Source organism: Protomyctophum bolini (genome assembly GCF_963924005.1).
Source record: "Protomyctophum bolini genome assembly, chromosome: 14".
Lineage (NCBI taxonomy): Eukaryota > Metazoa > Chordata > Actinopteri > Myctophiformes > Myctophidae > Protomyctophum > Protomyctophum bolini.
In genome coordinates this window covers 23,299,777-23,316,544 of record NC_137875.1, presented here as the reverse complement: position 1 = coordinate 23,316,544, position 16,768 = coordinate 23,299,777, and the positions used below count along the sequence as shown (strand labels likewise).

General features: G+C 40.9%; 2 protein-coding genes across 2 annotated transcripts in view; both read right to left on the bottom strand.

Moving 5' to 3' along the window:
- The window catches only part of shtn1 (shootin 1), a 41,206-nt gene extending 39,567 nt beyond the window's left edge, over window positions 1–1,639 (bottom strand). The window contains exons 1-2 of the mRNA XM_080781422.1: window positions 1,541–1,639; window positions 217–269 (exon numbers count right to left, since the gene is read on the bottom strand). Of these exons, the coding sequence (XP_080637548.1) occupies window positions 217–269; window positions 1,541–1,595 (108 nt within the window). The 5' untranslated portion in view covers window positions 1,596–1,639. The remainder of the gene's footprint in view (window positions 1–216; window positions 270–1,540) is intronic.
- Window positions 1,640–2,385: 746 nt separating this feature from the next.
- atp6v1ba (ATPase, H+ transporting, lysosomal, V1 subunit B, member a) overlaps window positions 2,386–16,768 on the bottom strand; it is a 34,422-nt gene continuing 20,039 nt past the window's right edge. Inside the window, exons 7-14 of the mRNA XM_080781401.1 lie at window positions 13,529–13,630; window positions 12,579–12,676; window positions 11,902–12,025; window positions 6,211–6,361; window positions 5,427–5,509; window positions 4,525–4,629; window positions 4,229–4,358; window positions 2,386–2,972 (exon numbers count right to left, since the gene is read on the bottom strand). Coding sequence (XP_080637527.1) covers window positions 2,830–2,972; window positions 4,229–4,358; window positions 4,525–4,629; window positions 5,427–5,509; window positions 6,211–6,361; window positions 11,902–12,025; window positions 12,579–12,676; window positions 13,529–13,630 — 936 coding nt within the window. The 3' untranslated portion in view covers window positions 2,386–2,829. The remainder of the gene's footprint in view (window positions 2,973–4,228; window positions 4,359–4,524; window positions 4,630–5,426; window positions 5,510–6,210; window positions 6,362–11,901; window positions 12,026–12,578; window positions 12,677–13,528; window positions 13,631–16,768) is intronic.

The window sequence follows — 16,768 nt, the reverse complement described above, 5'->3', positions numbered from 1 at the left end:
AACTGTGTGGGATATATGCGAGTGCAACCATTTCAGTTTAACTTTTTAATCTATAACGGTTCCCACTGTCTGCACTTCACACTGTAGGCTATAGGGTTGCACTTTTTGTGTGCATTTTCTCTTCTTGTATCACTAGCTAGGACAGGACAATAGAACATATTATAGGCTATAGGCAGGGCTAACATAATATGTTAAAGTTGTAGTTTTAACACTAACCTCCATTGTTGCTCTTTCTTGTTCTCTCTGTAGGCCCTCATACTCCTGAACAGCTGTGGAGAGCAAAGGATGCCAGTCAGTCATCTTCAGTAAATCATATGAGAGCCAAATACATTTGAACACATGCTCATCCACCTAAAGAGCAAGACTTAAAAATAAGTGGGAATTCCTCCAGCATGTGATTAATTACTCATCCAGTGACTGACATGTACAGTATATGACTAATATTGGAACGTAAAAAAAAAGATCAGGGACAGCACGCACATTTTTACAATGAAGACGGTAACCACTAACCAGCCTGTGTTTGTTGACACACCATTAGAATAAGAAAGATTGTTTTTTTCCCCATCCAACATTACAACGAACGGTCAAGAAGAATATGGCATTACCTAAATAACACAAATTAATTATTACAGAAATTATATTAACATGGGGTGGCTTGACATGGTTTAATATCAGAAGTGTCTACTCTGCACTGAGGGACAATCTAACAAAAAACGATTTATACTATTCCAACTTTTGTCAGTTTACTTAATGCCCTATTGAAACGCCTCCTAAAGGCACAGTGACAGAATCCAGTAGCTTACCCTTCATGTCATAGCCTACTGCAACTTTTTCATAGGCCAGTTGACTCTGACCTACTGTAGCCCCCCTACCGGTAGACCTACTAACATTTCAACCGATCGTTTAATACCCCTTTATGGACAGATTTTGTCCTTTCCTCACCCAAAACGATCGATACAAAATTACATTGTCATGATCGGCGCCAAAGCATTTTTCAAAGGGCACATGTACAGGTTAATAGACTAAGGTTACACACTACACTATAGTCTATTGCTAGCTCTGTGGTCCATAGCTCTAATGAGTTTCATTTACTGTTTTATTTACTTACTGCGCAGGGCAGAATCGTAGAAGCAGTAGAAGGCTATGGACCAGAGCTAGTCTATTGCATAGAATTCCGACGGACCATGGGCCGATATAGGTCGAAATTCTTGCTTTTATGGAAGTCAAAGCCTTTGTGAGTAAAGAATGAACGGTTTGCTTGGCATGTCCACTTTCACATGGACTTTGCCCTCGAACACAAAGCCCTTCCAAACTGGACAGTTTTACGAACAAAAGCACAGTTTTGACATCACGATTCAGGGTTTCAAGATGTTCCGTAGCTGACACTAATAAATTGTGAGTCGACATGATTACATTTATTATAACAATTCTTCTGAATAGCACACTTCAAAGCTGAGGTGGAGGCGAGGTGACACCGCTGTCAATGGAATACTGTTTTTTTTTAAACGGTCAATAATATATTGTCCAACACAAATCTCACCTTGGTTCGAGAAGCCTGCAATTAGATGGATTTTCTGCAACTCTTCCGCAGCCATAATACGATCAAATAAATCTGCAACTCTCACTTTGATGATCTTAAACAGCTGGGGCGTGCCGCGTGCAACAGGAAGTGCCAAGGATTGGTTACACCTGCGCATTCATAACAGGTATGTAGAATAGAAGTAGAGTAATCGCATAGTCAGTTCCTCTGTCATAACTGTACAGTTAGTTTATGGTACTATCATAAGTTCATAACAGTTACATATCAATACAATTCAATTCCTGCATTCATGTTGCACAAATTAATCATAAGTTATAGCATTTATAATAAGTAAACCTATTGTAGGCCTATGAATACATAGGAATGATGTTCATTATGAGCAACAAGTGTTATGGAGATAAACTGAGTGAGAAGCAATGTAAAAACTGAATAAAAAACTATTTTTTAAGCAAAGTGCATTATCTGTTGACAGATATGGACAGACAAGATAATTCCAACATAATTTAATTTATTCATGAACAGGAAAACATTCGAATCATTCAGCACACAACATAGAATGGACTTCTGCAAACAGATGGGAATGTTTGTGTACTGTATATACTGTATATATATATATATAAAGAATTTATATTTTACAACACTCAAACATGACAGAAATAATGTAAACAGCAAGTATTATTTTGAGTTTGTCCAGTGTCCGTCAACCCAATTACCTCATCAACGTGTTGGCTGGTAACTTGATCAAGGGATTTTGTAAAGAAGTAAAATTCCTTGAACAAGCTGTAGCCACTGAAATGTGGCACAGTGCAACAACTGCCATGGGAAAATAAACTCATGTAGATATACTTTTATTTTTTTCGTTTTGTTTTTGGTGGGTGGATGGACTTCCACAATGTTTAGTAAACAAAAAAAAGATAAAAACTCCAGCACGCAACATACCCCAATAAATAATGACAAATCTACTGTACGATTTCAAGGGTACGTTTACATGTTGCACTAAGGTTTACACATTAAACACACTACAGACGTTACTCATAGAAGATTCCTGGACACAGATACAGTACAATACATCCACAGAATGGGGATTAGGGAAGGGCCGAGCTCGCTTGTTACAGGTGGTGTCAGGACCTGAAAAGAGATGCACTGGTGGGTGAGGAGAACAAGGATGAGGGTGGGTGAGAGGGATTTGACAACACCAGTCTCACTGCCCCCCTGGGGTACGGGTTTGTAGGGTGGAAAGAAAGGAGGGTGAGAATGGAACCAGAGCATCCCGTCCACTAAAGTGGACCTCATTTGCGTGCAGCAGACTCCCTGGGGTAGAACTCGGCGAGGGTGCTCTGGGGAATCCTCTTCAGCATCTCTTTAGGGAAAATTCGGAGCAGCTGCCAGCCGATGTCCAGGGTTTCGTATACCGTCCGGTTGTCGTACGGGCCTGTCCAGAGTACAGAACAGCAAACGCACTGGTAAAACCTCTACACTGAGACTGCAATCTACACAGATGCATTACCTGGACATGACCCACGCAATATTGTCTTCGTTTGATTGATTGAATACTTTATTAACAGTGTGCAGAATAGTAGAGTGGTACAATTGACCCTTCGCCAAGCCCCACCCACTCCACTCTGCCAGACCTTGGTCTGGGCAAGCTGTGCTTCTCACCCATTGAGATGCATGTTAAGGCCCCTCCAGACAGCACAGATTCCTTCACGATTAAATTACGGGATTTCTCCTTATAAATAATCGATCATTTCAGTAGAAAGAGCTTCAAAATGTCTTCTGACATTATTTCAGTAAACTAGAAATACGAGGAAATGTAGAGGGAGAAACAGAATCCAACTCAATCAACTTTAATGTCCGACAGGATTTTTATTTTTTCATGTAATGTGCGGTAAGACTATGGTGATTATTAGTATTATTGCCATCAACAGGGTGGGTCAGTCGTGTAACTTTCCAGATGCTTTCCCAGCTGAACGTTGGTAACTTTATGTTGTATTATATTGTGTTGTACGCATCAGTAAGATAAGCCTCTCATGTGAAATGTGATTCGGTTTGGAAATATCTATCTATTCCAAGGACAGATGTGTCACAATCGCTGCTTTATAACATCTGTCATTCTACAGACATGTTGGCCTTGGTTTCAGAAAGCAGAACAAAAGCCTTTTCATCCTATTTTGGTAACTGGCAGCATCTCTATCTTATGCAACATGAAAGCAACAATCTGTCGTCTCATCAACACTAATGAGACTTACACAAAGGTATAAATTCTGTGTCATGGTAACAAATGCGGAGGCTAGACAGATGAGCAGAAAACATACAAAACATGAAAGAATACCACGGCCGTCGGGATAAGAAAGGAAAAAAATAATCTGATTGCATCATTAAAAACAAATTAATATAAATTTCAGGGACCTACGCTCTGCTACATCTTGAGAAATTTTGAAATTAAAATAATTAACAGTGTGGAAAGCCTCACTTCTTCCCGTAGGGGCTGTCAAATATAGACAGTTGCACGTCTGTTGTACAAACTACATGTCCCGACACCTGCACCGCACAACTGACACAGCCCTGAGTAAGAAGATCCTGCATGGCAGAGATCTGTGCTCTGAGAAGTGTAGCCTACTTTTCTAGTCTTCTTTTCCACTCCTGGTGTACTGTGCTTTTGGTTTCGAGGTGATTACATCCACTTACCCTGAGCAATGAAGTTCTTCTCAAACTTCTGCAGGAACTCAAGGTACAGCAGATCATCTGAAGTGAGAGCCTCCTCGCCGACGACAGCCTTCATAGCCTGGACGTCCTTACCAATGGCATAGCAGGCGTACTGGTAGAAGACACAAAGCAACATTCAGTCAACACATACAGGTTTAACTCAGGTCTATGATTTATAACATTTGTGAGGGGATGCAAAACTGTAATGCATTTATTTTTCTCCCATGGCTTTTCAGGGGCTACAACGTTTTTAGTAAAATGTAGTAGAATTATTTTACCAGCTGATTAGAGACATCGGCATGATCCTTCCTGGTCATTCCTTCACCAATGGCAGACTTCATCAAACGCGACAGTGACGGCAACACGTTGATAGGTGGGTAGATCTACCATAAAGCACACAGATGATATTCAGATATTGTAAAATTCCAAGAACTTTGCACACCAATAAACAACTTGCTCTAGAAAGTTATGCTATTTAAGGTGCATCACTAAATGGTTATAGCAATACAACCTAAGGTTATACCAAAATACATCGCTCCACACGTCGCAAACTCTTCTCCCTTCTGGCACCAAAACTATGGAATGCACTTCCCATTGCAATCAGAACTGCAGCTTCACTCCCAATCTTCCACCGTAGTCTGAAAACGCACCTCTTCAGACTCCATCATGGACCGTAGCACTTGCCCTAGGCCCGACGACCTTACAGGCGTATGCAAACTTATGTAACTTAGATAGCATTTTATGTAGACATGGCACTATATAGTATGCATTTATGTAGACATACTAGCACTATATAGTATGCATAGTTTCATTATATAGATATTCCACTGTTACGTTCTTAGCTTACGTATGATTCATGATAACTACTTGTTTATGTATATGATTTATTGCCATGCTTTTTTGTTCTTGCTTAATATAAATAGCTCTGGATCTGCTAAATGCCTAAATTGTAATGTCAGGGTCTGGAAACTGTGCCTTCCAGTCTGGGAAGTGATATCAAAGCCAATATCAGGGACAGCCTAAACTGAAAGTAACAGCATGGAATAACCCATTTCTAGAACTAGGATAGCCTAGTAACATTCCAAAGACAGAGCAGTCCCTGCACCCGATATTGAGAAAGGCTGCTTCAAAGGAAATTTGAATGAATAAATGACTAGTGGCTAGATGGCTAGTGCTGTACCTGTCTGTTATGCAGCTGTCTGTCAACATAGACTTGTCCCTCAGTGATGTATCCAGTCAGATCAGGAATTGGATGGGTGATGTCTGTCAGAGCAGAGACAATACATTAGTATTAAACTATTAATTAATCTGTTGCATTTACTAACAAGCTATTCAACAATCGAGGCAATTAACCAATCCCTCACCATCTGTGCATGCAGTATATGCAATATGTTAATGCCACCATTTAGATGGTATACATGTCACAGAAAACGTAACACTTTTCAAATCAGTTCAGGAAGCATCACGCAGGAGGGACAACAAATATATTAGGACAACTCAACGTATACAAAATTAATATTATCAAGTTGTAAAACCGTCTCAATCAAATGTATCTGGTGCTCTGGATCAACAGTGTTAAAAGCAAATTGCAGAATTGCCTCCCTGTGATGTTTAAACAGATTGGGGAAGCCATTTAGAGAAGTTGCTATAATAAACGTTGGCATAAAAAATGTCTCTCCCAGCCCTTCAACCACTGACTCACCAAGAGGGTGACACGTGTAATGCATACACACACTAACAGAACGTTTAGATATTCACAAAATGAGATTTAGCTAACTTTAAAGTTCTGTGTAATCTGAATTTTCCTTTAATCATTGATCCTTGTACATCTTTTATGTAGGTCAACTGAGAAACTCAACTAGAGAGAGACAGACAGATAAAAAAAAAAAAAGAATGGCAGTAGGAATTATCATCTAATTCTGGATAGCACAGGAAGGCATTAATATACACTTAAGTGCTCTGACCATCGTTTGGCATGGTGAGGATGGGGATCTGGGTGATTGAGCCATTCCTGCCCTCAACTCGGCCGGCACGCTCATAGATGGTGGCCAAATCTGTGTACATGTAACCAGGAAAGCCACGACGGCCAGGCACCTCCTCCCTGGCAGCAGACACCTGGGTTAGGGTAGGAAATAGTTGTTAGAGAGAGGGCTCATAACATATTCACATGGTGGCTATTTTGCCCTTATATTATTACTTCATACTCTAGAACAGTGGTTCTCAAAGTGAACATAGACCGTCTTCACACTAGTGGACATGCCATTTCCAAAGCAGACAATTGTGTCCAAACAAGCCGACATGCCAGTTTGTCAATGCAGCATCACAGTGATTGCGAATGCAGTGAGCACTTACTATGAGACCTAGCAGATCATGTCTGTCTGTGTGTCTTTCTGTCCCGCTATACGTCCAAATATGGAGTGTGTTGCATCAGCAATCACTCAGCTCCATATATGGGCACAAAAGGAGCCAGGTCCACATATACAGTAACAGCGGGACAGACACACAGACAGACATGATCTGCAGGGTCTCAGCTGCGTTCGCTTCCCGCGTTTGCGCGTCTTACTGGTTTGTGCTGCTTAGTTCATGAACTGTGCACACACACACACACACACACACACACACACACAGTAACTTAATATTGATAACACATTAGACATGGACGCCATGCCGTTATAAGACTAAAGGCCCAATCTAGACGATCTATGCATCGTGGGTGTGTACGCCACAATTTCGCTAGTTAGACTGCGTGCAAAGCTCGGCGGTAGGGGAAATGGGGTTATATTAAGTCTTAAAATTAGTCATGGGTGTGTTTTGGGCATGAAATAAATGTCACCAATCAGTGCCTTATCCCCTTTCTTTAGAGCAAGGTGCACTTGAAATGGCACATTTCTATTGAAACGACGGATTGGAGGAGACGTGAACAATTTTGGAAATGGAAATGTAAAAGTGTGTGACAATCAAGCAGCATTAATAATGTGATACAGCCCAATAATTTCAGGAGACGGGGGAAACTGGCATTTTGGGCACGCACAAAATCACACCTTCCTCCACCCTCATTTAGATTATGTCCAAGACACATCCGTGATATCTTGACATAATAAACTTAATAATCACACGCATTATGTTGTGTTCTTTATTTAAACCATGTAACATGGATATGGAGGACTGTGACTTTGTCAGTCCTGTTGAGCATAGATAAAATAATGCCTGCCAGGAAGATATGGATTCACGACATTCTTACGCGAGAGATTCATTTGAAAATATGTTATCAGCTGAAATAAACTGCTTATTTAAGTAAACGGCTAATTTCTATTACTTTCTTCGCCACTCTGGTCTCCAAAGATGCAGAGAAATTTGCATTATTATTCACGACACATTATTGAAAATGATTTAAATGCCCTTTCTGTTGAATTCGGATGGATTTTTGATAGCAAGTATGAGAGCGTACACGTGATCACTAGCCAGAACATTAATTACCTTTTTTTAATCTATCATCTACCCATATTTACTTAAATTATTGATACATTACTGTATCAATCTGTTCTCCTATATGGCAGTGAATGCTGGACCCTGAAGCCAACTCTCCAGAATGTCACGTGTAGTGCTCAACATTAATAAGAGTACACGTTACCAACGAGAATCTGTATGCCGGAATATTCAGGGTGAGCGACAAAATAGCAGCCAGGAGAATGAGACTCGCAGGACACTGCCAAAGACACCATGAGCTCCCAGCCAGCAAACTGGTGCTGTGGGAACCAACACATGGGCACCGGTCACGAGGACGTCCCGTACTAACATAATTATGTGGATGTACTCAAGAAAGACGCAGGAGCGCAAAGCACCAACGAGCTGGCCGGATGTATGGAGAACCGGGATGACTGGAGGCGACGATGGAAGGCTCATCTGAGGACGACCTAGAGAGAGATTGTCTTACTATTTGTGTTCATTAGTAAATGTATGCTGTGAGGAACTGCTCCGACTGGTGTTGCAGTCATAGAGAACGTAATTTTCTTACACGTAGATTGAATACCCTTACTCTAGTTCTAGTTCTAGTATACCAAAGCCCCAAACATTGGATTTTGCGATGACTTGATAAAAATAGCAGATCTACAAGATCGTCACTTCATTCCACTCTATGAACCTATATATCTGGAGCTTATATATCTGCTATTTTAACGCTTATTGTGCCCAGGACCTCCCCACATGTCTTTACAATTACACCCGTAATGTAGGTATAAAACCGGCTCACTAAAAAAAAATTTGGTGCCTTGCTCAGAGCTCCCGGACATGTTTTGCGCATACGCGCAGCCATTCACTTCCTTGTTTACGGGCCAACAGAACTTGCTATTATCTGAATCTACGGCGCTCTCCATGGTTTATTCAGAACGCCGGTGTTCTGTCCTAATGCCATGTCCAGGGAGTGGCGTCAGTAGGCCCTAGGCCACGCCTCAACTCAAATCTTTGTTTCTGGAGGTCCCTGGAACAAAATATTTTTGGATGAGAGGTCAGCAGTCAAATACATACACATTTTGGTGGTTCTTGGCATGAATACGTTTGAGAACCACTGATATACCATAGCAACCTTAGTTTTCAGAAAACTGAGGATTTACAAGGCATTTGTAGAATCAGCCTTAATGGGTTAAGAAGACCAACACGTACACACCCATGGGTGCTAAATGCACAGAAGGAGTACAACATGGGCACTGGGCATGAAAATTACAACTATGTCAGTTGGAAAATAGCAATGATAATTGCACAGTGTGTATCGCCATCTTGCGCTGGATTGGGCCCTCAGTCATTATAATCTTGAATATCAAAGAAAACTATTTAAAAAAAACTAAGACCACATTCATCCTTGGGTCCAAAGGTTGATGAGGGAGCCAAACACTTGTGAACTGTGGATTAAATGCAAAACACGTGAATGGGAATAGAAGTTAAATGTTAATGTCGTCCTGGCTCTTTGTAAGTGGTTAAATAACCGTATCTTTATTATTGCAGCGCATATGTGTCAAGGTTATGGACAGAGAAAGAGAAGCGCTCTTTCACATGCACATACACCATTTAAAAACCTGCTTTGTGTTGCCAGCATATTGAGACAGCAAAACGTACAACATAAAAGGATTATTAAGACGCATAAAAGGAAGAGGCGAGAAGGCCTGTCTTCTCACCACAAATAGGAAGGAGGGCAGTGGGGGTGGAAGAACCCTCCCCCTTCCTTTTAGAGGCAAGCCAGCGAGAATAATGAAGTTAAGGTATTTCCTACAAGGCTGAAGGACATGTTATCCTCCCTTTCAGCAAGGGACACGAGACATTAGTGAGTTTATCACCCATCTGCAAAACCTCTCACCAGATGTCTGGAGTTGGTGCGAGCAAATGCATTTACACCCTAAATTTGCTCCTAGCCATTATTCTAAATGTCCTGTGCATGTTTACCGTCCGTTGTGTTAGGCATGTAGATATTTTTCACAATGCTGATGACAAATTATATATGCATTTGGATTTTTCAAAATGCTGACGTTTCTGATGAGCACTATTAGAAGTGTGTTTTCGTCGTCTATCTAGTTGTCGCACTTCAGCAGGGAATACCTGCAGGTACGTGTCAACACATTCCTTGTGCACAAACTGGAAAGATTATATTCATAGGGCTTCGAGTTGACAGTTCGGTCAATCATGATATAGCATAGTCATGTACAGTAGTCTTTATTTATTACTTAGAATTTTGAAGTAAACCTGTTTCAAGAAAAGGATAAACAGCATGTCTACAATGATTCTTTTTTTGTTGTTGAAAAAACTAAGAAAAAACTAATCTATTCTTGAAAAATGTCTGACCATTTGCATACCGGTAGATTATTTGACACAGGAAGATTTCTTTCATGAATTTTACTTTGAATAATACAATATTTCGTATGAAAACAATTCACAGTTGATGCACCATTTATAGGACTATGACAAGTTTGAGAAGGAGCACAATAACAAGAGTGTTACATGGCATGACTCTAGCAGGTCAAAGAACAGCTGCCCGATTGATATTATGTACAGTACTAGAAGAATCAGCCTCGTCAAGGCTACAGTAAATACCACAGTATGAAGTGAGGGACGGTTCACAGTTCATAAACCACCGGTATTTATATTGCTGTAAGTGTCCATAAAGTGCTTGTTGTCCTGAACACCAGCGTCTCTTTTCCCCAATGAGCAGAGAGCGTATGTAGGCACCTAAAGACCACCTTTGTGTGTGGCCGCTCCTAGCATTTTTAGTTGAAAATCTCGGAACATTTCAGAAAGGTGCTAGTGTTGTCAATGCTGCTCCACTTCAAAAACCCACGTGCAGAGCCGAGCGCAAGATGAAGCTCATCAATGCACTGCCAGGGGAAAATGCTATATGGAGTTATGGACACTCCCCCTAAATTCATTGAGTCAAGCATGTAAACGTTTTGATAAATCAAGAAAATATTTCTTGTTATTTAGAAAATGGTGGTCCGACTGAATTGCCACTTGGCACTGCATACAGTATATGGGTCAGATTGGTGGTTCTGGACAACCGCTGATCCAACAGACACCACACTCCTTTGGGTGATCTACAACACCTATGCTGAGTTTGAAGTTGATCGGTCGGAAGCGTGAAGGAAAGATACACACACACAGAAATTACAGTTTATAGAAGGACTAGTGCCCCGGCCTACTCGGGAATGATGCAAGTTGGGAACGCATGCCCCACCGGTTATGCAATACCCATTGTCGGAGTACCTTTTGTAAACGCCTGTCTCTGTCCGATTGATGCCCATATATGGAGATACCCATATATGGACACCACTTATGTGAACATAACTTTTTTGCGCTAGTTCTCAGAGGAGCACCTGGAGATGTTGCTTGGTGCGCACTGTGGGTGGACGTCTCTACTCAACCACAACATTGCTTTAGCCAGCATGAGATTGCACATGAACTGAGGCCGCACTGAGGCGCTCCAACACAGATAAAACTAGTAGGAAATGTCACGTAAATTGCAAGCTGGTTTCATGATTTGAGGCTTTTTGTTCGAAACGGGCCAAACCCTTGGAAGCCAATTAGGATGGAATCTGAAATATCGGACAGATCTGTCTTGAGCACATTACTATAGAGTTACATAAAAAATGTGTTTTACAAAAGTCGGCGCTATAAAAGGCAGATATGGAGAAAAAAAAGCAGGGCAAAGGTTTTTCCTTGACCTCTAGGGAGTGTGCATTCAACGTTTCACGCAGATCGGTACAGTTAGGTAAAAATGTGAAAATCTGCCTCATGGTGGCACTACAACAGGCCGTTCTGGAAGGTAGTGGTAGTGTGCAAAGTTTGGCATTGACCAGGTAACGGTGCTGGAGATTAGCTGGTAACGGACGGACTGACACATGGACGAAGAGCAAAACATACTCTCTCCCCATGCCTTCGGCCTGGTGGAGACAATGAACTATTCACCTAACGCTGCGGAGACCCCATGTTTAACATAATTCATATGCCCCGTCATAGGGTGACACATCAGTAAATGTTGGTACCGGTGGCAGTACGCAAGAGCACTTCATTTTGTTTGATCGCGCAACATTTATTTTGGCCACGCATGCGCACCAGTTATGTCATGTGCACCTCTGGATATGGAGACAATGTTATGTTCCATTGCTGTACTGTACCTCTCTCAGAGCTTCAGCATAGGAGCTCATGTCTGTCAAGATGACCAGGACATGTTTCTCACACTGGTACGCCAGGTACTCGGCTGTGGTCAGCGCCAGACGTGGGGTGATGATTCGCTCGATGCTAGGAGGAGAAAACAAGGTATATTTACTATACAAACTCATTAATTTTCAGGGCTTCCAACATCACACCCTTACAATTCGACATATCTGATGTGAACATTATCAAGTAAAAAGAGAATCAAATATTTAAAAAAAATACACAAATTTGTGTCCAACAGGAGCCAATTATAGCCTCTGTTGCATCACAGTGAAGTGGTGCAACATTTAATTGAACAAAACCTTTTAATTATGAAAGAATATTCTTTTAAATAAAATAACCATAATCTACAAGCTATATAGTAAGTATAAAATAGGGGCTTCGATTTAGTGGCTTATACAAAATCTATTCGAATATTGCATTGATTTATTGTGGCTTAAATGTTGCTTTTTACAGTGCGTTTCCTGAATTTTTAGACTAGTCGTGTAGTCTGTTGCAAAATAAAATTGTAAAAGTTTCAAAATAATACTGAGATTTTTAGCTTGCAGCCCTTGGACTTTCAGAATTTTGCTGAGTGGCCCCTGAGCAATGTAAAGTTGAGACGCCCTGCCCTATACAATTGACGACAGAATCTTACGTGGGGTCATTGGCTAGGTTCAAGAACAGACAGACGTTGTCCATGGAGCCATTTTCCTCAAAATCAGACTTGAAGAAGCGGGCAGTCTCCATGTTGACCTGAGGGACACATAATAACTTAAGAGTAATCGAGGTAGTATAGAGGTAGACCTTGGAACATTCTAACAAAAGCCTAAACACATCATTTCCACCTATGAGAAAAGAAAACGGCACCCATGTGACCATGTGCTTTAAAGAACATACAATGGCTCAGGAAATATGCAGGAGAATGCTGCACTGTAGCACAAATTCTGCTGAGATATTTTATTTATACCACAGGAACATCAAGGTTCTATTGCCAACAATACATAAGGGTACACATTTCCAACTGTTGTTGAGGTTTGCCATGACTAACCAGCCCTTTATACATCCTTATATTCATTAGCTGGATTCTCCTTTTTCAAAAATGCATAACCACACACTGACATGTTCAAATCCCTATTCACGCTAGTCTGCCACTATGCAGTGCATTTCCACTCTCCCGAAAGAGACTTAACCACAATGGGGTGTTAATTGGCAGGGAACTGGGAGAGGGGTGGATTAGGGTTTAGCAACTAAAGCAGAGGGGTGTGTGCGTGTGTGCGTGCGTGTGTTACAGGTCAATCACTCCATGGTTGTGCATTAAAATAGACGAGAGGCGCAGCTGAGGAAGAGAGAATTTGATACTGCCTGGTTGAATCTGTTAAAGGGTCTGTTGAATTAGTAACCTGTCAACGTGGCATAGGGATCTGCTCAGAGACGCAGAAGTAACAAGAGAGACTTAAATGTTAAATCACCAGGTGAATGAGAGATGGGAGAGGAGGGGGCACAGGGTGTCACGTCAGGGTTAAGAGCGGGGGATTAGCATCAGAGAAGGAAAGAAAAACAGACAAGCAAAGAAAATGTGTTCCTCAATCAGTGTGGTTCACTCACCCCCATTGCTGCGAAGACGATGGCGAAGTTCTCTGAGCTGTAGTCCATCACATCCTTGGATTTCTGTACCAAACCAGCCTGGCGACAAATCTGGGCAGCAATCTGAGAGGATGAAACAATGGGATAATCACTGTGTTTTAGGGTTAACATGTCAACATTGACCAAACCGACATTCCTTTAAAAATTATTGAACACCTAGAGTCTGCCTAGTTACTTCTTTTGTTTAGGCCAACCACAGAAGTCACAGAAGTTACTCCCGCCATGGGTTTTCAAACAAAAGGCTTATGATATCCAGAAGGAAAGCACTGGAGCAAACTTGGACAATTAAAGCCTTTTTATTCACAGGGTGCAGGCAAACAGAGTGACAACTTTTTGATGTCAATACATCACAGAAACGTTCCTGAGGTGCACCGGACCGGCCTAAACTTGGCTGGAGGCGGGGTGGAACCCCGTTGTGCTTATGATATCAACTTTGTTCAGGACGGCAGCGGCTCAGGAAGTAGAGCTGTCATTTGTTCGAAGGTTTTGGCTCGATACCAACACCGTTATTTGTTATAACAAGATAAATCGACACCGTTTTTTGTAATCAAACAGGAAATGACGATTACAAAACCAACTAAAGGCTTCAAAATTCACAGTTGAGATATTACTAGATCTATCTTAAGCTTATGTTAACCACATAAGACATTTTGCCAAAACAGAGCAGCTTGTGTGTGTATATATGTACATTTATTTAAGAATAAATGATGAAATTCAGCTTTGTGTGCTGGTTGAATAAGTATATGAGTGGTTAAGTGGTGGTCAGTGATGCTCCATGATTGGGAAAATGTGAAGAGGAGAGGAATTTCACGCTTATCACTTAATGTAATAGCTGCCGTCCGCTGATCCGGCCTGACCTCCCGGTGCACTCTGAGCTGAGACACCTGGCCCATGAAGGGGGACTGCCGTGCACATGACCCCATGACATCCGTTTAATCAAACGACAAGCCGGGGTCTCTACATCGTCCCAGTGACACGACAAGTAGGCCGCTGTCATTAGGCGGACAAGGCGGCCCCTGTTTAGTTGCATTTACAGTACAACCGAGCTATGATGTCCATTCAAGCACCCTCTCCCTTCCTTTTGATCATGAGTGTTTCAACTAGTGAAAAGAATGGGTCTGATGAGCTTTAGTTAGGCTTACATTGTAGCAGGTGCTGATAAAAAAGGGAAGCCTAGCAGTAGACTATAAGCATTCCACATACTGTAGGAATGATGAATGACAAATGATAACATTGTCCAACTTATTTGATGTTCACATTAAGCATGCAACGATACACTCAACTCACGATACGATACGTATCACAATATGAGGTTCACGATGCGATTGTTCACGATATTTTAAACACAAAATTACCAAAAAATATTTTTGATGATTTATCTTCTCCAAGCTTTTTTCACAAATTCTATTTAACTAGGCTACATTGCAAAAGTAGCATTACTTTTCATGTAAAATTACTTAATTTCAGTGCAACAACTGTAAACATGCTTTCTTGTTTAGAACTTAGCGTAACTTAGAGTAAACATGTAAAAAATATTAAAATAAGCTTTCTTTGATGACATCTTAGGATAGATGTAGACCTATTTGACAGTGCAGAAACATAATTGCCTTCCTTGATGTATTAATGAGCATCAACGACCATCACCTGGGCACAGTCACACAGTTCCCCTCTACAGTGCTCTACTACTGAAAGTGACTGCATGGAGTCCGTCTCATTTCTTTAAAAAAGTACTTGAATATGATGGAATATGATTAAAGCTCACATTTCATATCGCACCATAAAAATATATATAGATAATTTATTAAATCGATATATATCGTCTGGATTAATATCAATATATCGTTACATGCCTAGTTCACATACACCACCATATCGTTGTATATTAGAACTTTGCTGCGTAGATCTGATCATAGCATTAGCCTCTGTGAAACGCTGGGTAGAAATGGAAAGTTCTACTTTGCTATTTGTCATATGATCTAGGGCTTATTTGGTTTGCAATTCAGCCTCAGGTGACATCTCAAACAGTTCGTTAACCGGGTTGGATCCACTGAAACAATAGAAATGTGCAGTTTAAATATAGCCGTTAAGCATGTCAAGGAGCTATTGGTGTAGCATTCATGAGAACATAGTTTTTTTTGTCAGTATAGCAGTGCTTATATTTTGTCCTTTGTAAATTAAGCATAAATGTCTTGAAAATAGAGAGGACATATGCACATCAATGAGTCTCTACTCTCTAAATTCCCTTTCAACCAAAGGCAAATACAAGAACAGTGAAAGGCCTTATATTATATTAAATAAAACTGAATTTGCTTTGAGTGTTGAAAAGGATTGAATCAATTAGTTTCCCTATATACAATGGAGTTCCTCCAGGGCCACTCTTTTTCACATTGGGATCTGAATTTGCTCTACCCAAGTTTAAGATTATGAAATAACCTCCTTTACATAGGATTGATTCCATGCATGTTATTACTCTCAAATTTACAGTTCAAGCTCGTCATCAGCAGAAAACCTTGGTGTCGAGTGTATTGGATGGGGTAAAATTATGTTTCCATATGTGGACTCCTTTGACGGAAGCAGAACTTAAGACTACAGTCTTCTGATGCCGACTCAAAAACCTTCTGATGCAGAAGTATTTCTATTTTTCACATGTACCATAATTTCTGGACTATAAAACGCACCTGAATATAAGCCACACCAGCTACATTTAGGGGGGAAAAAACTAATGTGTACATATACAAGCTGCACTGGACTATAAGCCGCAGGTGTTTAAACTCATATACTGCCACCTGCTGGACGCACAGCCAACGCGATTTAAAGGCTGCACACACAGGACCGACATCCTGTTTTGGGCGTCCATCTTAATGCTAAATAAATAGCGTCAATACTAGCGAGCTAAAATATAGCTAGAGTCCTTGCTCTAGAAAGCGCCAATGTTTCCATCTAGACCACCGGATAATGAGCAAAGACCTCCGAACATCGTGCGTTTTATCCAAACCATGGAGAGCTCTGTAGATTTCGAGTTATTCAGCTTTTTAGTCAGTCTGTATAATGGGATGCGGATGGTTGCGCAACCTGGTCTAGGATCGCTAAAGAAGGAAAGGCCAAGCCAAAATAATAATGAAAAAATATATATATATCAGCGATCCAGTTTGATATCAATAATAAAGCTTATCAGACAGAGTATTACGCCAGAAGCAGTTA